At 40.1% G+C, this 22,894-nt stretch overlaps 1 protein-coding gene across 6 annotated transcripts in view; it reads left to right on the top strand.

The window, feature by feature from the left end:
* Positions 1-8,953, top strand: part of pax2b (paired box 2b) — a 34,235-nt gene extending 25,282 nt beyond the window's left edge. For 2 of the 6 annotated variants that reach the window (XM_017717875.2, XM_037543973.1), the window contains exons 8-10: positions 3,514-3,615; positions 4,686-4,772; positions 6,429-8,953. In XM_017717875.2, the coding sequence (XP_017573364.1) occupies positions 3,514-3,615; positions 4,686-4,772; positions 6,429-6,547 (308 nt within the window). In that variant the 3' untranslated portion in view covers positions 6,548-8,953. Of the gene's footprint in view, positions 1-3,513; positions 3,616-4,685; positions 4,773-6,409 lie in introns of all 6 variants that reach the window. The other 4 variants (XM_017717876.2, XM_037543974.1, XM_037543976.1 and 1 more) reach the window with 3 other exon arrangements.
* The last annotated feature ends 13,941 nt before the right edge of the window (positions 8,954-22,894 follow it).

Genomic DNA, 22,894 nt, shown 5'->3' with positions numbered 1-22,894 from the left:
GAAAATGGAGGTCAGAAGATCCCTGCGCCGTGTTGTTGCAAACATGAAGGTGTCCCTGTCATGGGAAACGGAATGCAACAGGGAAAAAAAGTGTTACAGCACATCCCACTAGGCAGTTTGTTATTATTATTATTACTATTACTACTATTATTATTATGCTCTACTTTCACAGTGCTTGAAAGACTCAGTAAATGAAAATGTCTCTCTCAATGGATGTTGACAAATGAGTTAGGAATGGGGGACTTGTTTGTCTTTCATCTCAGTAATTACAAATCAGCTGAATCAGTTTCGACGGGACAACACGCACAAGTATCAATGTCATATTTAAGATTAGAAAAGGCCAAATTCAGAGTTTTAGCACTAAAAATACGGTTTATAAACTAAATCACGTAATTCTTCATCGCTCAGTCTTGTAGTCTCAGCGGTTTGGCTTGCTGTTAGTTATGAACAGTGCAGTAATGAACAGCCTGACTTAACAAAAGGTCTCTCTATGCTGGTTTGCCAGCCGTTTTGAAATCCCTTTTCTGCCAGTGTTTTCTATTTGCTCAGCTTTTGGGCAGTTACATTTTTTACAATGATTATTTTATTTATGCTCTAAATATCAAAACTAATCAGGTCTCTGTACCCCTGACATTAATCTTCTCAGCCACAGTCTGTTAAGAGTCATCTGCCCACTCCGTTGCCATGGTCAGAGAATATGATAGACGTATATATATCTGATTGTTGCATGCATATTAATTAGTAATGAACAGTATATATCAGTAATGCTGGGATAAAACTCGCAACTCCAAAAAAGTAACGTTACAAGAGAAGCCGTAAAAGATTTTTAACCTTAATGTAAGTTAATTTAACAAGATTTCATTCCCGAGACATTTCGAACCGTCACTGCTGTCATGGAACTTGAACACAATAAACAAGGTTTGTTTAAAAAATCCTTGTCACTGCCTTTTCCAACTCTCGCCAGGGAAACACTGCTGAGCCACATTTAGACATGACGTAATTATTATTCATTTGGATTTTATGACTGGTTACTTCCAGTTAAGGTCAGGGAAGACCCTACAATTACTACAAAAAGCTCCTCTCCAGGATGGCTTACTTGGGTTCTCCTCAAATTGCGCAGGTGACGTAGTCCAGCTTTAAATGCAAACCAAATCTGATTAACTGACGCGAAGATCACACAATACAAACAATGTGTTTTTAAAAGATTGTACTGTTATCTTACTGTTGTTATAGTCAATAAAAGATTTGAAATGTTTGGACACTTTTACAAATCAAGGCAGTGTGTAGAACAATTTGTGATAAGTGTCAGGTCACTAACAATCAAAGGCCTAAGAGATCAAATTCTGGACTGCTGGTTGAAATATGTGCAGTCTTTGTCTGTGTGTGTTTAAGAGAGGTTTCTCCTTTTTTCTTGCTGTTCTGGAAAAGTTTTACAGTATTTGAAAAACAGAACAAAAAAAGAAGGAAAAAAAAAAAGCAGTGGCCGAAGCTTTTTTTTCACAGTGCTCTCTGTAGAATAGACTCTATGGTCAGTGATTGCCATAATGGTTCCTGGCCCGCTCATTAAAGTTGCACTGGTGACCGACTTTCCCCTCGTCGCCCGCCACCTCTCCCTCGTTCTCCCTCTCCCCTTTTCTCTCCCTTTCCAACAATGCCGTTAAGGGGCCCCCGACTGGCCGCCTCGGCAGGCTCAGGGCTACACGTGGCTGCCTGGGACAGCCAAGCGTCAGCCCCAATTACAGCTCTGAATGCAGAGCTCCTCTGTGCTCTGTAGAAGAAATGACCGTCAGGCTGGGACAGTATGGGCCAGTACGGCCCCAGATTGCATCTGCTCTCATCTCTGAGTCATAGATGGGACAGTACCCAGCGCTTAAAAGTGTCTGATTATAGCAGAAATTAGGGGCTCTCACTCGGGCAGAACTGGAGGGCCATGGCTTTATGTTTCACATGACGCTGTTTAGGTTCCGTCTTGTACTTGTCACACAGCAGCTGGTACTGGAGGGAAAATGTGACACATTGAATTTAATCGATTCACAATGTTTTCACAAAGATAAAACATATTGCATCAACATAATCACTGCCAAATTTTAGCTGGCGTGGAAAAACAAAATACATGCATTTTGATCATTATTTCTGAAGATTTGTTCTTTACTCAATCATTACAGAAATATGAAAACTCTCCAAGATAAATATACTTTAACTTCTTATATTTTCATTTAGACTCTCACAGTGTTTGCAACAAACCTCAAAAGTCATACGATTTTTCTTGTTTTCCCCACTTCTCTCTTTCCTGTTGAGTTCCTGTACACATTTTTTTCAAGTTCAAAAATGTAACTTAACTTAAATGGGTTGATATCGCCTGTAGATCCCTGCACCACATTCAGAGTTTGTTGAAAAGTGTTAGGATAAAGAAGATTCACATGTAATTTTGTGTTACATCATTTTGACTTTTATAAATATATGCTTTAAAGTAGGCACTTCTTTTTAATTCACTCAAGCACGGTTGGTGCCATATTTACACTTATCATTCAATAAGATGATTTAAAATGACTTTCTGGATGTATCTAAAAGTGGGATGAATTATTGAAAAACAAATTGCTCCGGGTGAATTTTAAGGGTGGAATGTTTGAAATGTGTTTTTGTAGCTTCCTAGCAAGAGTATTAGCTTTTTAGCTTTCTTCTGTATTTGTCAGCTAGTATTCCCACCTTTTGATACATAATCAGAAAAGGGCTTTCCAAGTCTTTATCCACTCCTGAACATAAGTAAACTGAGACAGTAGTGTGCTGATGTAATATATTGTAGCATCCCACTTCTGACACCAGTTCATCAGCACAAAATAAGTTTTAATGGTGAATGCTCCTTTATAGAACAGGCTGTAACGATATATAGAACCACTGCTAAGTGCTGCTGGAAAGGCTGAGATAGCAGGTCGGTCACTTCTAACCATACAAATCTCCATGGTAGACATTTAGCCCACAAAACTACCCCACAACCCAACATAGAATAGCATCTGTGACACATCAGCTCCTCATTATGCTAACAACAACTTATTTACACATTAAAGTCTGTCTTACTGCAAATGTGGCGCTCCCCATGAGCCTCCTCGCATGGCCACTCTGCATGGCCAGACCACCTGCACTCCCATGGCAGAGCAAGCCAGTAGCGGGATGCTGCAATATTTCATTAATGACAAAATTATGTGCACATCTGAATCAAGTACATTTGTCTACTGCTTACTTACTACAGATTACTTTGTGGTTAAGAATAGTACCACAAATAGTATTAATAGTAACCTGTTTACCTGTTAACATTCCTAATGATGATAATGCTGCTCACATTTACTTCAGGATAAGTCTTTAATGTGCAGAGAACGTGCAGAGATGTGTTTTGTAGCATTTACACAAGATGCATTTTCTGCCAAGCACTTTCCACAGTCATGTCTCAAACATTATAACACATGAGGGGAAGTCATTTGTCAGGGATTAATAGAAGCTGTTATGCTCTGTGTGTAGGTAGAGATATGGCCAACACAACCCTACCTGGCTATCCACCTCATGTGCCCCCTACAGGGCAGGGCAGCTACCCGACATCCACCTTGGCTGGAATGGTTCCTGGTGAGTAACCATAAAATTTCTACACACTTCCAATCACTAAACCGAATCAAAATGGATCAATTTCAATGGAAAGTGTGATGTTCTTTGTTCCATAAAGCACTGCAAACATCTAGACCATGAATTTACCACTCACATGTTCTTTTTCACCTGCTTTCTTAATTGTATACAAAGGCTCAAAATCCACGGCTAGAGCTTTTCTGCAGGCTTTTCTCTCCTCCTGGCCCTTCCAGAAAGAGATTAAAGCCAAGAAAGCCATTCTTCACCTTCTTCATATAAAAGATGTTCTTTATAGTCTCATAAAACCAGAAGGTGGTGTTATCCCAACACCGCAGCCCACTGCCACAGTCAAACTGACCTCCTGCACAAAGAAATTCCACTGCAGAGAAAGAAAGAGAAAGTTAAAAGAGCACAAGAGCAAGTTGTCACCAGGGAGCTTATACAGCCAGAAGAGAGAGAGAGAGAGAGAGACAGAGAGAGAGAGAGAGAGAGAGAGAGAGAGAGAGAGAGAGCGAGAGAGAGAGAGAGAGAGAGAGAGAGAGAGAGAGAGCGCGAGAGAGCGAGAGAGAGAGAGAGAGAGAGAGAGAGAGAGAGAGAGAGAGAGAGAGAGAGAGAGAGAGAGAGGGAGGGAGAGAGAGAGAAAGAGAGAGAGAGAAAGAGAGAGAGAGAGAGAGAGAGAGAGAGAGAGAGAGAGAGAGAGAGCGAGAGAGAGAGAGAGAGAGAGAGAGAGAGAGAGAGAGCGCGAGAGAGCGAGAGAGAGAGAGAGAGAGAGAGAGAGAGAGAGAGAGCGAGAGAGAGAGAGAGAGAGAGAGAGAGAGGGAGGGAGAGAGAGAGAAAGAGAGAGAGAGAAAGAGAGAGAGAGAGAGAGACCGACCAACAACAACAACATTGATTTTAACATGAGATTACTGTTCACCAGAGAGCAGCAAAATCAGGACAAATTTCCAGCCAGCAGAATAAAGCAGCTATTGGTCCTGTCTGTAACTCCCTTGATGATTCTAAATGTACAGCATTCCTTTATGATAAAGTACAAGCACTGTGTCTTAATGGTCTTATGTGTCTCATCACTGCAGGGAGCGAATTTTCAGGGAATCCCTACAGTCACCCGCAATACACAACATACAACGAGGCATGGCGCTTCAGCAACCCAGCCTTACTAAGTGAGTATAAGTGTCATGACAGAAAAAAATCATTTTAACTGTAAAAGATGTTATTACTATACACTGTTAGAAATAAATGTGCTTTGCAGGTACATTTTTTTGTTCATCAAGGTACAGACAATGTCAATGTTCCCTCAAAGGTACAGCAGTGGTTTTAAGTCCAGCTGTGTACTTTAAATAGGTTTTTCCCTGGTGAAAAGTTTGAATTTCTACTTTTTAATAACGCAATATTTTAAGACAGAATAATTTCAATATAATTTCAATGGATTATGGCATAAATATGTTCCCTGACTAAAGGTACTGAGATGTACCCTTGAGGGCACCACCACAGAGACAAGAGGGGCACTGCCCCAGTAACAGCTTCATACGTGTATTTCTGACAGTATAACAAGATCATTAACCTCTTCAACTCCTTGAGACCACCGGTGGTTCCAAAACGCACTTCGTCATGCTCTTCATAATGTTCATATTTCATAAGATACATTCAGAAGCTAGGCATCATATGAAGCTGTAGCTCTTCTCTCCAGTCTGATAGACGGTGACGTCATTTTAAACCCTTATAATGAAAGAAGCTGAACTCCGTTTGTTTTTCTACTGAAAGTCGACCCGTTTTTCCCCCAAGTCTGGGCTCTAAACTATAAACAGACGGCGTCTCTTCAGTGATCTGCTCTGGAAACATTACTTTTATAAAACAACACAAAGAGTGTCTCAGTTTTTTGGCTTTCAGCAGTAAACTGTAAGCATATAACAGTATGTGTTGATCAGAGAGCACATTTACTGTTCATTTGAGGGGAGCTTTTACATAAATGAAAAAATAATTAATTAATTAATTAAAATCTGCATTTATTTCATGCAGTTACTGAATAATTTGTCTTATGATTTGGTGTAAATTCAGACGGACAAACCAAAATATACCCTGGAGAATAAGAGGTTAATACAAAATATGGAAATAATTAAAGGGAGAAGTAAACTTAAGGCATGAGCTATTGTTAAAATTCAAGTCTGAAGTTGGAAAAAGAAAAAAGAATCAGATCACCTAAACGGATTCTGCAATGGAGTGAATCCTTAGGTAACACTTTATTTGGAGTGGTCCTTTGTAGATGATTAATAAATCCTTAAGAGTTTATTAGCATGAGATCAGCAACATATCAGTGAAGTTACAGTAGTGCAGCATCTAAATAAACTGAAGTAAATATCTTGTAGATGTTCTGTTGATACATTACTTACATTAAGTAGATGTGCTGTTAATATGGAACTTCCACTCTGCAAAACCTAACCTTACCAACCTCAACCCAAAACCTAAACCTAACGCTGGCCTTAATCCTAACCCTGACCTTATCCTCAACCCACAACTTAACCCTAACCCTGACCTCATCCTCAACCCAAAACCCTCACATGTTTTTGACATGCTACTGAGAGTCTGTTGAGTGTGTGTTTTACCTAAAAGGACCACTCAAAATAAAGTGTCACCCATCCTTAAAACGGAGCCCCAAATTCCGGGTTTAAAAACAAAGTACCGATAAAGATGGTTTGTTTCTGACCGTACGGATGGCAAAATCCCTCTTTGGTTAACTGTTAGTTTCTGAGTTTACGGATGACTCATTGAAATGGGACGTTCCTCTCTCGTTAACTTCCAGGTTCCCCTTATTATTATAGTGCATCCCGAGCCTCTGCCCCACCAGCTGCTGCCGCTGCCTATGACCGCCACTAGTTACCACGGAAACCAAACCAGACACCACACCCACAGCCTCGGACTTCATGTTGTGCCAGTGTGAGCGGAGCAGTTGATTGGACGCAGGCCACCTTCCGTACGTCACATGATGAAGAGCGAGCCAACCAGGACGCCAGACGGCTAACCCACATTCAGCCATTCAAATCCAAGAGGCCAACTGTTACAGTGGGTGCACACATCTCAAAGACTTGACTAATAAATCTTATGAGTATTAATACGAAAAGGGAGGACGGCGCAGGAGGCAACTTTTTTTTTTTTCTTCAGTTTTTATACTTCTGTCATTGTGGAAGAAAACATTCCTTTTCCATGACTGTTGCATGGCAGTTTGTTCTTTTCCTGCTTCTCTCTCCCTCTCTCTCTCTCTCTTTATCACACACTCTCTCCCAAAACTGTGCAATGCAGCGTAATTTATCTGGACTTCCAGCTAGCATGTAAACTGCTTCTTCATCATTACAAGCCATGGAAAGATTACTAGCACACCCCCTCTGTGAAAAACAATCAGTCATGTAATGTGAAGAGAGAGGAGACAGAAAAAAGATTTATCCAGACAGACCGACTCCAGCTCCCCTCTGACCGAGCTGGAGAATTACTGAATATATATAGATACATATCTTAAATTAATTTTTTTTTGCATTTCTTTTTTATAAAGTCAAATGACAATGCAGTACACGTGATTTATTTTCTTATGTTTTTTGGCTACATTTTCTAAGGTCAAACAAGGCATTATATCACTTTCATCTTACTTTTTGCACTACAGATCATTCAAGCTTCAGACATACTATACACCAACACTGACGAGTCCACCCAGCACCCAATATTTGTGAATACGATGAGGTTTGAAGGGATCTAGTCAACATTCACTGAGCTGGTAGCGAATTAATGTGACTAAAGGCCAGTAACCCCACATTATACATCAGTATGAACTCCCTGTGTGCTTGGCTGCCAGGGCTTTGAGTGCTAATTTAAGCATTTGTGCATAATCTATCACTCAATCTATCGTCATTACCGCCACGAGCTCCTACGTACTGTACTTCTGAGTGGCCACTGTTTAAAAGGAGCATTAATGGGGGGGTATATCACTCTCTACCGATCCTACATGGCATCTAATGCTCCTAATGTGTTTACAGAACATTTCTACTCCTGACATTTTTCAAACTATATCTTTGAAATGACAATACGGCTTGTGCACTACTGTATTCTTTAGAAGCTAAACACTGGCTTGATGCTTATCTTACAGTTCCTGAGCAGAAGGAAAGCCCTGCTATTTAGTATGACCCAACATAATCAAAGGCAAAAGTGCTTTAAGTGCAATTTATTTTTATTTACAGCCCATCCAACACAACCCCAGACATAGAAGCTAAAGTACATACAAAAGCGAGGATTTCAAATATCTGACGAGGAATAAAACAGGCGGTACTTTTATCACACTTGCCAAAGATTTTTTTGTTTGCTGTTTTATTTACAGTCTATTTTATTGTGATGACAGTATTATGGTAAAGTGTTTTTTTTTCCTTTTCTTTTTTATGTACACCTATGCAGAGTTAAACAAAGCTGTCATATGCATATAAAACTACTGAAAGATTGTTAGTTTTTCTTTTCATTATTTATGTTATTTTTTGCTATTTTGTGAAAGGTTGTTGCTTTATGAAATGATCGTGTGAATACATTTTCCCCCTCTGTAAATATATTCATGTATAAAAATGAACAATAATCACTCCTCTACCATCTCATCTGTCAGTTTGGTGGTAACATATGGAGGAGTAACATTAAAACAAGACAACTGGCCTGTTGAACTGAGTCCCAAAACAGGATGATGATAATTCGGCTTTGCCTGATAACGTACGGTTTTAATCCATTCTCACATCTACTGCTTGGAAGCCGCTATGCACATTTAAGGTGAACGTTTTCTAAAAGTATATATAGAAAATCAAAACCATTCCCACCTAAAGTATATAAACCATTTTTAAACATTTGCTTTCTAAACTTTTCAGGTTTTTTTTTTTTTTTTTGAGTACTCCTTGCAGGTCAGAACGAGTCTGAGCGCTAGGACGGACGGCCGTATGCCGACCCTTTTGAAATGACCACTGACTGAAACCGGAAAATAAATTTACCGCTTAAAATAAAACCACTGAAGGACCTAACCGCTAGTCAACAACCTTTTCCTTCGCTTTGAAATAAACGTGTCATGTGGGTTTCTCTTGGGATCCGACAACTCAACCAACTTTCGACGCTCCTGAACAAATCCTACAGTCAACGTTTTTCCAATAACTTATTATGAAAGGCATAACTGGCACTTCAGACTGTAAAGGAAGACTGTGGGCTAAGGGATGTCTTGATTGTGAAGAGATGTTTTCAGTTCATGACAAAGCTGTATGACTCCAATCATTGTTTAAATATGAGTCTGAATTTTTGTGCTCATGAGAAATAAATTTTATATGTCAAATCGGAACATATTTGAAACTCATTTCTGAACGTTTTTCTTTCTTTTCTTTTTTTTAGTCACCAAACATCAACACCATAAAATACCAATGTCCACTTTGAGTTTTAGAAATGTTATTAAAAGAGATTTCTTTCTTTTTAGGAAAGAAATCATTAGATTTCTAAATAAAAGGGGAATTCCACCCATTTTCCAAAATTTCTACATAATTTAGTATTTGAGATGTAAAAGCCATTCAGAGTGGTTTGCTGATTACTGACAGACTTTACAGTGGTTTATTATCCAAACCCACCCGTTAACATAAAAATCTCTTCCGATATTATATGTAAACTTAAAGATGAGAAAATAGCAATAAAGCTGCCTTTGAGGACTATTTTTCCTCACAATGCCCTTCACATTCCTCCTCACTATGAATGTGCTTTAAAAAATATATGTAACTTAACCCCAAAACTATCCTACAATGTCTCAGGCACCAGGCAGCATATTCATAACCATTTTCTGTAATATTTTGTTTGTGCCTTTAGAGGCACTAAACTCTTCAGACGTCTGGTTCCTATCACCTCCATGAACCATTCTGACTCTCTGAGTTTCTCTAGAAAGGAGCACTCCAAATCAAACCCCTCAGAATGACTTTGTTGACATCTTAGCAAATGAATTATATGAGGGGGGGAGGGGTGTAAACAAAATTCGGTGGCCCTTTAAGTGCAGAAGCCGTCTGACCGCAAGCCCACAGATGAAATTCCCATTTATTGCACCTTCAGTTCAAATCACTTTCAAAACCATTTATGAATCCCCGTTGACGAACAATTCGAGGGCCTGGCCGAGGCCTTCCCCCTGGGGCTATATAAACAGCTAAGTGCTTAACGCAACAAATTCTATTCATGCAATCCAGAATGTAATTAGGAAATTTAAAGCTAAGTAAATGAACTCCTTTAAGGGCAGGAGAGAAAGAATGATGGTGGCGTGGTGCAGCGAGGGCAGGAGGAAGAACGCCAAAGAATGTTTTCTTCATGATTTGGATCACTGAGCACATAAAGTGTTTAACCTCTCCATGCATTGGAAAGCAGAAATATTATTTCTAGAGATGGGGCCAAATTCAATTAGCGCAACTGAACAAGAAGAGAAAGCCATTTATGCAGGAAACCTCACACAGGAAGCTATTTCCGCTCTTTAGAAATGTTTTTTTTTCTTAGCCTCTTAATCCTTCCAGCTTCTTGGAGAACTCTTTTATGCGCAGTTATTGATCATGAATAGGGCCAGGATGGGTAGATTAACATTGTAAGATTGCTCATGGATTTCCATTGTGCGAAGGAAATGATGCAAGACGTCCTTGTGCTCTCTCCGCTTGAATTAGTCCACTCGCCTGGTTGGAGACTATTTTCATCTCAGCGACTGCAACCTCAACATTGCGCTTATTCCCTAAACTGGACTAAAAGGGAAAAAAAGTCTTGCTCTTTGAAGAAATACACCATCAGAAATGCGAATGCCATCAGCAGTGAATGAAAGGTAGTGGGGACCAATTAGCCTGGTGTCATTTGCATAATGGTAACTGACCCTTACTATATTTCATTCATCAATGCCAACATCAGTACATCTGAGTAAGTTAAGAGCCTAGTGAGAAATCTGCTCAGTTGAAAACTTCAGGTGAATATGAATTCGAACTGGATATACATATTTCATATTGTTAAATTCATTTTGATCTCAGGTCTTAAATGAAAATGAAATTCGCATCTAAGAAATGAATAATAAACAGTGAAGGTGATGCTCATGTATAACATCTTTACCAAAAAGGAATGAATATATTTGAATTTAAAAAAAAAGAAAGAAAAGAAAGAAGAAACAATCCCATGTAGCTTCTCGTGAAGCGTCAAGACTAATAAATGCTTACGTTTCAATAATTCACTGATACATTACTTAAACAAAGTAAATAAATAAGTAAAGTTTAAAGCTGAAATGAAAGCATTTAGAAAAACATGACAATTATATCACAACTAACAACCAAAGACAAACTATTATACAATAATTAAGTTGATCTTTATTTGGTCGTGTTAATTATGTATTACTGAACACAGTAATGCCAGTAATTTACTGTAAGTATACAATATTGCAATGTAAGATATTTTTACAGTAACTTCACTGTAATTTTAAAGCATTTAAATCACAGTAGCCGCCGTAGACGAGCAGTACGCTCCTTAATTATACTAAATTATAGTAATTGTAGTGAAGTTGTTTTGATTGCTTGTACTATACTGTACACAGTTATTCACTGGTATGAACTACCACTGCATTTACATCAGTGACACCCAGTGAGTGACTCTTTACTGCAGCACTGCCCACAGCAATCTACTGATTCACTCACTCCAGCTCTACATACAGACCATCAATACCAAAATATCCTTTACTTTTCTATTGTGTCTAATGCATCCTTTCTTTCTTCTACACACACATTAAATCGTTTTCTAAAATGTTTATTTTGTGAGACAATTTTTCGTTACAGTGGTGGTGACATGAACCAGGGGTCACAATGTCTACAATGCAAATATAGCCATTTTATTTGCTGCCTAAAATGCCCAGTGAACCTATATATATTTTTAATATATAATGTTGTTAACAGTAATAAATAGTAGTGAGGATGAAAATTAAGTTTTGAAAAATAGGCTTGGGGATTATTTTGCCTTATGACTCCCAGTCTATACCTCTCCACCATGAATGTCATTTAAAAGTTACGTTTTAGGCCAAAAACTACTTTAAAACAGCATCACAGGCATCATCCAGCATGCCTGTAATCGTTGTATGTAATAACTTGGTGATGTAGCTTTTTAGAGGCATTAAAGAGGCATTCAGATGTCAGGAAGTTTCTCTAGAATGGAACTTTAAACCTCTCTGAACCTTGTTTTCTTTACATCTTAAATATTTAACTATGCAGAAAATTTGAAAAACCAATGGAATTTAAGGTCACAGAATGTTACTGTAAATTACTGTAGAATTACAGCACTTTTACAGAGTATTCTAAAATATTAAATCTAAGGAAGACCCTTCTGTAAGCAGTAAAAATAAACGTTTGACTGTATGTCCAAATGGAACATTAACAATACAAGAATCATTAGCTATTATTGTCCATGAAAGAGGGCATGAAGTTGTAAGACCATAAAATCATGACAGTGATTGTTTTTTAGCTCTAGTTTACATTTTTGCATGCATCATTTAAATGACTTAAAGTGATTCATTAAAATTAGAAAGTTATTTCTGCAGGTTGACTGAGCTTTGTGACCTCTCTCATTATAATTATTACACAATTCGTTTATGACAGAGACAAAAAACATGACATCAACTAACCTACCAAAACACTCGAACCACACAGGCAAAGTATCCCATGTTATCCGCTGAAACTTTGTGTATGCGTGAGATTTTCTCACTTTGAAAACTTTTGTTTTGTTCTCGCAGCCTTTCTCTCCTGACAGAGTCGGCCCCAGTCTCCTCCTCTCTCATTTTCTTTTCTCTGCCTGTTGTTTGTTTCATGGCTCCCCTGTGAAGCTTCACGGCCGGATGTTCCGTCAGCTCCGAACTGTCGTCTATGTTTGTCATTCAGGCCTTGTTAGTGAGAGGGGGAAAAAAAAACCCACCTGATTTCTTCCTTCCCTCTGCCGAGAATTCCCTGTGGTAAAATTATTCCATTTAGAGGCAAAGTTTTTTTTTTGTCACTCCACTGTCTAAATTGGCATATCTGGCTCTTTCACAGAAACCAGTAAACTGTGAACCTGGATGCAGCTGCCAATCAAGCGCAGTGTTTCTTCGGCACGCCAGATGACATCCGGAGCAGGGGAGAGAAGGGAGAGAAGGAAGAGGAAAAAAAAAAAAAAGAAAAAAAAGACAGACACAGATTGAGACGGGGTAAGCTGATTGGCTTTCATACAAGAGGCATTACAAAAAAGCACCTGCCACTGTCAGGACTCCTCAATATTACAAATACACACAAACACAAACACACTCGTACTCAAACACGTACTGCAAGCATGAAAATGCCTATAAAGAGTGCATTGTAGACACCAACTCAAACACATTATGCACTACACCCCAACACAGCCCACTGTTACACAAGTTTTACCACAACGACTGGTTCCTTACAACATCAGCCAAAGAGGCCTGAGGTGTGGTATTATTATAATATATTTATTATTATAGCTCAAATATCCATTTATGTCCTCATTTACATTTGTATCCTAGACTAATGTCCTGAAAAGTTTCCATTTAGGGCTGAATGACTTGCAGGTTTTGTGACTAATATTTTTAAATTGTGATTATTTTCTATAAACTAATGAATGTCCAGGCTTGTCCAGGCTTTTTTTTGGCCAAGAAGACCAGCTCCTTTTTTTCTGGCCTGAGGCTTGAATGCTTATCGTAGACTGCCAGATGGCCAGTTTGCTGTGGTGACGTTGTCATGTATGGATCATGAGTATTTGGTCGCTTCTGACTAGTCTAATTTCCAAGAAGTTCACAATCGTGTGTTATCATGTTAAACTCCCCCAAGTTAAAACATACAAGCTATAAATTGGTAGAATGTGATTTTTAATTTCCTTTTTCAATGTAAAAACAATTTCGGCCGTAGATCCATCACAGCCTCGACAGAGGTTAACCCCTTAAATGACTGACAGTCCCAAAGTTTTATTACACACTTCTATGACCCTAGAATCTCTTAACCAGTTCGCAAGTCCCTGTAATTAATAATAAGCCTTAGAAAGTAATAATCTCAGAATATAATCAGCCTGGGATTTTCAGGGGTTAATTATCATAAAGGCCTACATAGTGTAGCTGGACTTTATTGAACATTGTAGGTTAGAATCTGTGTAAGTTGATGTTATTTTTGGCATTCATTGGAAAACATTGGATTTAGAATAAAAGAATGTCAGCTGTAATTCGAGGGGGAACCAGCCATTCGGGGTGTACTTTGTGTACTTCTGGTGCCGGTCCCAAGGCCGGATAAATGGTGAGGGTTGCGTCAGGAAGGGCATCCGGCGTAAAACTATCCAAAACTATCATGCGGATCACAAATATGATTACCATACCGGATCGGTCGAGGCCAGGGTTAACAACGACCGCCTCCGGTGCTGTTGACCAGCAGGGTGCCGGTGGAAATTGGACTACTGTAGGTCGAAGACCATCAAAGAGGAGAGGAAGAAGGCGGGTTAGAAGACAGTGAGAGAGAAGGAAAGGCAGGAGTGTGGAGGTTAGAGTAGGGACTCTGAACATAGGGACAATGACTGGTAAAGGCAGAGAGCTTGCAGACATGATGGAGAGAAGGAAGGTAGATATTCTGTGTGTTCAGGAGACCAGAGGGAAAGGAAGCAAGGCCAGGAATATTGGAGGTGGATTCAAACTGTTCTATCTATGTAGCTACCTGAGGACTGGGAAACTACAGCTAAGGTGGTGAGAGAAACTGGCAAGAATGTGTTGGGTGTTTCGTCTGGTCAGAGGAAAGAAGACAAGGAAAGTTGGTGGTGGAATGAGGAAGTCCAGGAGAGTATTCAGAAGAAGAAGGCAGCTAAGAAAAAGTGGGATAATCAGAGAGATGAAGGAAGTAGGCAGGAGTACTGTGAGGCTAGTCGCATAGCAAAAAGAATGGTGGCAAAGGCAAAGGCTCAGGCCAATGATGAGCTGTATGAGAGGCTGGACAGTAAAGAAGGAGTAAATGACTTGTATCGTTTGGCTAAACAGAGAGATAGAGCTGGAAAGGATGTACAGCAGGTTAGGCTGATAAAGGATAGAGAGGGAAATGTACTAGTGAGTGAACAGAGAGTGTTGAGTAGATGGAAGGAGTACTTTGAAGAACTAATGAATGAGGAAAACGAGAGAGAGAGGAGGACAACGGGGAGATAGATAGTAGATCAGGAAGTGCAGAGAATTGGTAAGGTGGAAGTGAGGGCAGCTTTAAAAAGGATGAAGAATGGAAAGGCAGTTGGTGCAGATGACATACCTGTGGAGGTATGGAGATGTATAGGAGAGAAGGCAGTGGACTTTTTAACCAGGTTGTTTAACAAAATCCTGGAGAGTGAGAGGATGCCTGATGAGTGGAGAAGCAGTGTACTGATCCCCATTTTTAAGAACAAGGGTGATGTGCAGAGCTGCAGTAACTACAGAGGTATAAAGTTGATGAGCCACACCATGAAGGTATGGGAAAGAGTTGTTGAAGCAAGGCTAAGGCGAGAGGTTCAGATCAGTGAGCAGCAGTTTGGTTTCATGCCCAGAAAGAGTACTACAGATGCAATTTTTGCGTTGAGAGTGTTGGTAGAGAAGTACAGAGAAGGTCAGAAGGAGCTACATTGTGTCTTTGTGGATCTAGAGAAGGGATATGATAGGGTGCCAAGACAGGAACTGTGGTACTGTATGAGGAAGTCAGGTGTAGCTGAAAAGTATGTTAGGGTGGTGCAGGACATGTATGAGGACAGTGAGACAATGGTGAGGTGTGCAGTTGGAGTGACAAATGGTTTCAAGGTGAAGGTAGGGTTACATCAGGGATGAGAATGAGAGGGAGGCAGGTGGAAAGGTGAAGATGCAAGGAGTAGAGGTCGTAAAGGTGGATGACTTCAAATATCTTGGGTCAACCATCCAGAGCAATGGACAGTGTAGAAAAGGGGGTGAAGAAGAGGGTGCAGGCAGGATGGAGTGGGTGGAGACAGGTGTCAGGGCTGATGTGTGACAGAAGGATAGCAGCAAGAGTGAAAGGGAAGGTTTACAAGACAGCAGTGCGTCCTGCTATGATGTTTGGTTTGGAGACTGTGGCTCTGTCTAAAAGACAGGAGGCTGAGCTGGAGGTGGCGGAGATGAAGATGCTGAGATTTTCGTTGGGAGTGACAAGGATGGACAAGATTAGAAATGAGCAGATCAGAGGGACAGTGAAGGTGGAGCAGTTTGGAGATAAAGCCAGAGAGGCCAGGTTGAGATGGTTTGGACATGTGTTGAGGAGGAATAGTGGATATATTGGTCAAAGAATGTTGGAGATGGAGCTGCCGGGTAGAAGGAGAAGAGGTAGACCTCAGAGAAGGTTTATGGATGTAGTGAAGGTGGACATGGAGATGGTGTAAAAGTAGAGGAGGCAGTGGATAGGGCAAGATGGAGGCAGATGATCCGCTGTGGCGACCCCTAAAGGGAGCAGCTGAAAGAATAAGAATAAGAAGAAGCAGCTGTAATTCGAGGGCGTTTACATTAATAGTGGGTGAATCATTTGAGACTCAGCTTCCTTTTTTCCACAGAGTTCCTTTTTTTAATGTATCAAGAATTATCTCAAAACCAGCTGGTCAAATAATCATCTTAAAAAAGCATTTTCATGTTTAGTAGTTGACTGCAAATCTGTTTGCAGTTCTTACCAATGTGTTGTTGCTACTTAATAAAGTACCAAATAGTTGACTTCAGCACATCTAATGTTTTGATTTTCTCTGTGTTATTCCAATGTTTTAGCCTTTTATCTCATTTACATGTGGTCCTCATATAGAGCGACAACACACACAGAACCTGGACGCAAAATGTCATCTTTAGACCTGCTGACATCTCATAAGTCTGAGTTAGTAATGCAACACACACAGAGCCGAATTAGGAAACAACTAGGCAAGTTAGACGTCCGATCACTTATGATCACCTAAAATGAAGGGATTTTGCATATAATTTTGATTCTTTGATTCCTGTTCGATTCACCATATGATTCGAATCCGATGTGCTGAAGTACAGAGATAGGACAACAGACCATGTGTCACTGTCCAGCCTCTGCAGTGCATGCCTGTAGGAAACGTGAGGTCCTGACTTGAGCATCGTGCCACAAACCACTCGTGAGTGAGATACACCTGCAACAATGTTTCCATGTCCAACCAGCAAGGGTAAAGGAACATGCAGTAAAGGCCAAGTGCTTCTCTAGAATGACCAACTCAACCTGTTTCTGTAGGTCTTTAATTGAGGGAGTAAATTAAATGTGTGGCATTAAAGGCATCTGGTATTGAGCCGAACAGATTTGAGCTTGCAGCGCAGCATTTAATTAGAAACAAATGAACACTTCGCTTTTCAGCTTACTATCATTCCACATCATCAACAGTATTGTGAGGACGTGAAAAAGTGGAAGACTGTTCCAAGTTGCATTATGTAACAAACATGAAGCTTTCATAGGACAGAGCTCCCGAGGACCATGCTTACTTAACTGCAGCATAGCTTTTGGAACTCAGTGCTTGTAAACACATAAGCACACCACACAGACAATGTTTGCACTTAATTCATCAAGTGATGAGACAAAAATGTGTTAAAAATAATGAAAATATGTGCTTTTGGCAGCTCATTCCCATTAAACTGACTTACAGTAAGAACAATTCTTTATGTAATGATTGTATTATTTCTCTGTAAAACATCAGAAAACAGGTACATTCTTATTCATCAAGGTACAAACACTGTAAATGTACCCATAGAGATGCAACAACGGTCATTAGGTCCAAATTTTTACCTTAAAGTTTTTTAGTTTGTCTGTATATTTTCATTGCCTGATGTTTTAAAGCACAAGGCTGTTAGAAGTCTATGCAACTTGAAATGTGGTACAATTATGTTCCCTAGCTACAGGTATTGAGGTACCATGAGGGCATTACTCCAGTGATGTGAGGGCTAACCCTCTCAGACAAAAAGGTACGAAACTGTTACTGGGGTGGAACCCTCAAGGGTAGATCTCAGTACCTTTAATCAGGGAAAATAACTGTACCATAATCCACTGAAATGATATTTTCTAAGTTGTTTTGACTCCACACACTCCATATTTACAGGTCATGAAAAGTTACAAATATGTCCTTGTCACCTGAGGAAAACAATTGGACCAAATTACTGTTTGACATATAGGTTCATTTAACATACTGTGAAAAATGTAAACATACAATGTGGCCTGTGCAAAAGTTACGGCCCATTTTATATTTATTTCTGACATGTTCATCTCAAATACCAGTTGGAAACTGTGCACTAAAATTTGCATAAAAATGCCATAATTAAATGTGTCCCCTGCTTTCACTTAGAAAAGCAACGAAACAATTAAGTTGACCGGGGTCTTCAAATATTTGCCATACGACTGTGCAGAACAGTAACTACAGCTCTTGTCCATTTGTTGTAGACATAATAAAATGCATTTCTCTGCTTGTTTCTGAGCGCTAACGGACCTGGCAGAGCAATGGAACAACAAGGACTCTCACAGCACAAACGGGTGCTGTTCCCACAACACTAAAAACTCATCATACTACAAAGCCATCTGATTTTCACAGCCCAGTGCACTGCGAATAAGCATTTAACAGCCTTCTATCTGCTCCTTGTTTAAAACAAGGCAGTTGTTATGCCACAACTAGAGTTTGTCGCATCAGCTCGTCTTCAGTACTAATCCCCGCCATGGTCTCATTTGCTACGGCATCGTGCTGGAAATGGAGGAATCAGCAGCACATTTCACATCTTCATATCAGGAAGAGCTCCGTGACATTACCCAACAGCAAATCTATCTGCTGCTTTATGTTCTGCATCTAATTGGATTTGGCAATAAATTACAGCGGTCCCGGGGATCCGTCACATCCTGCCCGGGTCCAGGGTGGCAGCCGGGCGGCCCAGCTTGTTATGATTCCTGAGCAGCAATTATGTGTGATTTTTGACCAGAGCCAACGGGGCTGTGCGGGAGACACTGAGCGTACACTCCTAATGGCCCAACATTGATGGATTGAACATAATAAATACAGCGCCTGAGCAGAGGTGAGTGGAGGAGAGAGAGGCAGAAAAAGAGAGGGAGAGACAGCGCGAACAGCTTTCTTATGCCATTAAAATAAAATTCCACAATATAGACATTCCGATTAAAACTAGCAGAATCTCTGGCAGCATACCATAATAGCTATAGGCCGACATGAGAGAGAAGGCAGGGTTTCCGAAGGGCTAACTAAAAGAATAATAATAACTATTTTTGTTGTTTAACTCTTTTTCTTGAATAATGTGACAGCATAGTGCTGTTGTTGGATGTATACAGTCGGGCAAGAGGGTAAGAAAACCTACATTTAATTCATTTACAAATTTTCCCTCTTTTTTTTTGTCCATGTCCTTTTCTCAGTTAGGCTTCTTGACAGCAACACATCCTTTAAGACCCATAGCGTTGAGTTGCCTTCTCACAGTGGAAGGATGGACAAACACTTCGGAATTTCTTCAGATCTGAAGCGAGAGCGGAGCTTGATTTTCTCCTCTCCCCCTCAATGTATAGCTGCTGGTTCTATTGCCTACATTGTCAAACACAAAGCACTTAAACATTCAGCACATAGGATCCCTTCTGGCCATTGATTAAAAGTGATGCAGCAGTAACGCCACGATGACCAGCACTGAATCTCAGCTGTTTATTTATTTATCTACTCTGTACTATTACTTACGTACCACATACTTATTGTCTGTTCTTTTTTCACTTCATAATTTGCCATATACAACAGTTTGGGCACCCGTGCTCAAATGATATTAAATAAGTTAATCATCTATGAGAACACAGTCCTGCACATTATTCATATTTTGCTTTATTTAATATATTGTGAGGGAAAAAGAACAATAAAATATACAATGTGGCACATTTTATATTTATTTCCAACATGTAAATCTAAAACAATAATAAAGATATGCATGAAAAAATGTTAAGCATCCCCCAACTGTTAAGCAAGAATGGAACTTGATTTTCTTCTCTCTTCTCTTACAATCACTGCTGTAAGTGCTGTTTATCAGGGAACTACTTTCCTTTGACTTCTCCTTCCTTCTGCAAAGGGTTCCTTGTGCTCATAGTGCTATTTAGAGCCACTTTCTCTACTACAGAACCCTGTGTGTACCTTAAAAGTAATCTGCCCAATTCAGTCTTGCTTACAGTTGGGGATGTTCCCTGGAGATATATTCAGAGACTTTGCCTCAATCCCATTTCCCCCCTTACCCCTACCACTTAACCCTTATTCCCTCTATTTTGCACTTTTACATCTAGGGGTAGGGTGTCCTGATTTTTGTTGAGAAAGAGGGGTAGCGCGAAGTGTTAGGGCTACATGGCCCTCCAAATGGAGGTTCAGCAGAGGCGCGCTTAAACGGAGTGTTATAAGGAGAAAAAAAAAGTTTTTTTTTTTTGTTAAAAATGATGAAAATCATTGTTTTATCTTATTTTAATGTCGATTCAATGTATTGTGGTCCTTTTCTTCATAACAACCACAAAAAAATCACTAGTATGCTGATGTATCAATAGCTAACTAAATTCCCTGTTCCACCTTAAATGGTGCAACAATTGTATTCCGGAACCTCAGGCATCAGAGCTGCTGCACCGTTTGAGGTGGAACGGGTAAATTTGAACAAGCTGGCGACTTCAACTTCTTATGACCAAAGAATTAGTGGGCGACAATAAACAATGGTCGCACCCCACCTTTGAAGACATATGATCCCGTAAATGTAACTATGTGTTAATGTAGCTGAACTTTACCCTCCTTTGCTATGCAGACTGGCAGGGTCACCTACAGAGCAGCGCTAGTAGCTTGTAAACAAATTAATGTTCTTTATTTGCCGGTTGTCCCATTTCGTAGGGGAAGATTTCAACCACTATCCCTTGTAACTCCATTTCAAGTGGCAAGTTGACACTCAAAAACAAAGTGTAGGGGTAAAAATAAGAAACAGTATTGGGCCTTTATCTTTTTCCCCTTTGACTCATTCAAATCTGCTGCCAGAGTAGCTGGGGTGGGTGCAGGTCCACACCGGCTTATAGTAAAATGTATCAGCATGTGCAACTGGAGTTCATCAGAGTAGCTTTAAAACACAGCTAATGTATCCATTTTGTTCTTATTCATGTATTTTCTTGCTCAGAAAGTTAATTTGTAACACAGAAGCTGTTCAGCTGCGTTAGATCATGTTCTGTACATACAGTCTGGGCAAAAATCTGAGACCACTCTTCATGTAATTCATTTCTAGTTTAAAAGGCCAAGATTTACAAATCATTTCCGTATTTCACAAGTCTGTATAGACGAAATACAGGATTATCCCCTTGCACAACTAAAGGTTCTATATAGAGACATCTACATCACATACAGGGACTTTTCCAGCAATCGGAAGAACGCTTTCATGAAGCAAAGAGCGCTGTAAGGATGAAAAGAATTGTTTGAGTGTTCATGGTTCTATATAGAACCATTTTCTTTACTAAAGAACCCTTGCAGAATCATAGCGACGTTCTCTCCTATCACTACAAAACCCTGCAATGTCAGGAGAAAAGAAAGGAATCCCTCATACAGCTGATATGGATACTGAGCTCACTAACAATTATAATATGACACATATTATATTGGTTGGTATATCGGTTGGTATAGTGTAGTGGGTAAGACCTTCTATGCTGTTCAGTCCCCCACCTGGGTGAGCAACATACACTATACCAATAAGAGTCCTTGGGCAAGACTCCTAACACCACCTTCGCCTATCTGTGTAAAATGATTAAACTGTAAGTCGCTCTGGATCTTTGCTCTTCCAAATGTTGTAAATTCACACATCAGGGCAAGCCTAGAACACAAACAGTAGCCCAAAACAACTGATAATCCCTTTGACACTCATTAGAACAAGGAAACACAGACACAAAGCAAAATGCAGTGCTATCTAGTCCCAAAACTACAGTACAGTGAAGCAGAACAACTAAATACAGTGACTGATATGAAACACAGAACCACACGGACGCAGTACAGACTCAGTGAACACAGCCTGGCTGATGTGTAAAGACAGAGCTAGACTGAATGGGAGAAATTTATAAAAGGTATTAATGTGTTGTTCATTATTGTTTCCCCTAATTTTAATCCAGCTCCATCTGATGATGCTTTGGCAACACTGTTACTAAATATGGTCAGGCAAATGAAGCTTACTGAATTGAGGAGGGGGGGGCATTGTAACTGTGCCAGGGTTTTGGCCAATCCTGCTGGAGCCCGTCTTCATTGCCCATCGCTGTTAAATAATCGTCCCTAATGGCTATTGTGTGATACATGATGCAATTAAAGGCTAATGTTTAGTGCGAATGTGATTATATCAGACAATCTGATTGGCATTCAGGACTTCACGTTCCGACATCACGCTGCCCTAACAGTCCAATCAAACACAGCTCTCGGGGGCTAGAAATCCCCCGATGGACAGGGAGAGTAAGGGAGCAAGAGAGAGAGAGATAAAGACAGAATGGAAGAAAGAAAAAGGGGGAGAGATGTATTCAGCGTGAAAGCACAAAGAGAGAAATATACAATAAGAAAGAAAGAAAGAAAGACACAGGAAGAAAGAGAGAGAATGAAAGAGTGAGTAAGAAAAGCAAGAGAAAGAGAGAGAGAGGGAGAGAAAAGTGAGAAAGTAAAAGAGGGAGAGATATATACAAAAGAGTCAAAGCACAGAGAGAAAGGCAATAAAAGAGAAAGAAAGAGAGAGGGGAAGAGAGTGAGAAAGTGATAAAGAAAGTGAGAGAAAATGAGAGAGAGAGAGAGAGAGAGAGAGAGAGAGAGAGAGAGAGAAAATGAGAGGGGCTCTCTCTATAGGAGACTCTTCCCCTCTGTACCCCCTCTCCTCTCTCCTGATGCCCCTCCCCCTCTTCTCTACCCCGTCACTGTCAGGGTAAACTCATGATGAATTGCCCTGTCAACAGAATTCATTCAGGGACCAATTAATCCCGCAGAAATGAACTAGAGCCATCAGACACGGAAAAACTCAGCGCAGAGCAGAAACAGGGCTTTTTATGGGAGAGAGCGGTGCATGGGTGTGTGTGTGTGTGTGTGTGTGAGAGAGAGAGAGAGAGAGCATGGAAGAAAGAAGAGGCAGAGAGAGTGCAAAAATAGCACACTACTGGAGGAAGGGAAAGGATGGAGAACAGGAGAGACAGAGAGCAAGAGTGTGAGAGAGATAGAGAGAGAGCGAGAGAAATTGTGAAAAACAAAAGTGCTCCAATGAAGTGCC

The sequence above is a fragment of the Pygocentrus nattereri genome, chromosome 13 (assembly GCF_015220715.1).
Source record: "Pygocentrus nattereri isolate fPygNat1 chromosome 13, fPygNat1.pri, whole genome shotgun sequence".
Lineage (NCBI taxonomy): Eukaryota > Metazoa > Chordata > Actinopteri > Characiformes > Serrasalmidae > Pygocentrus > Pygocentrus nattereri.
This window is presented reverse-complemented; position numbering and strand designations above follow the sequence as displayed.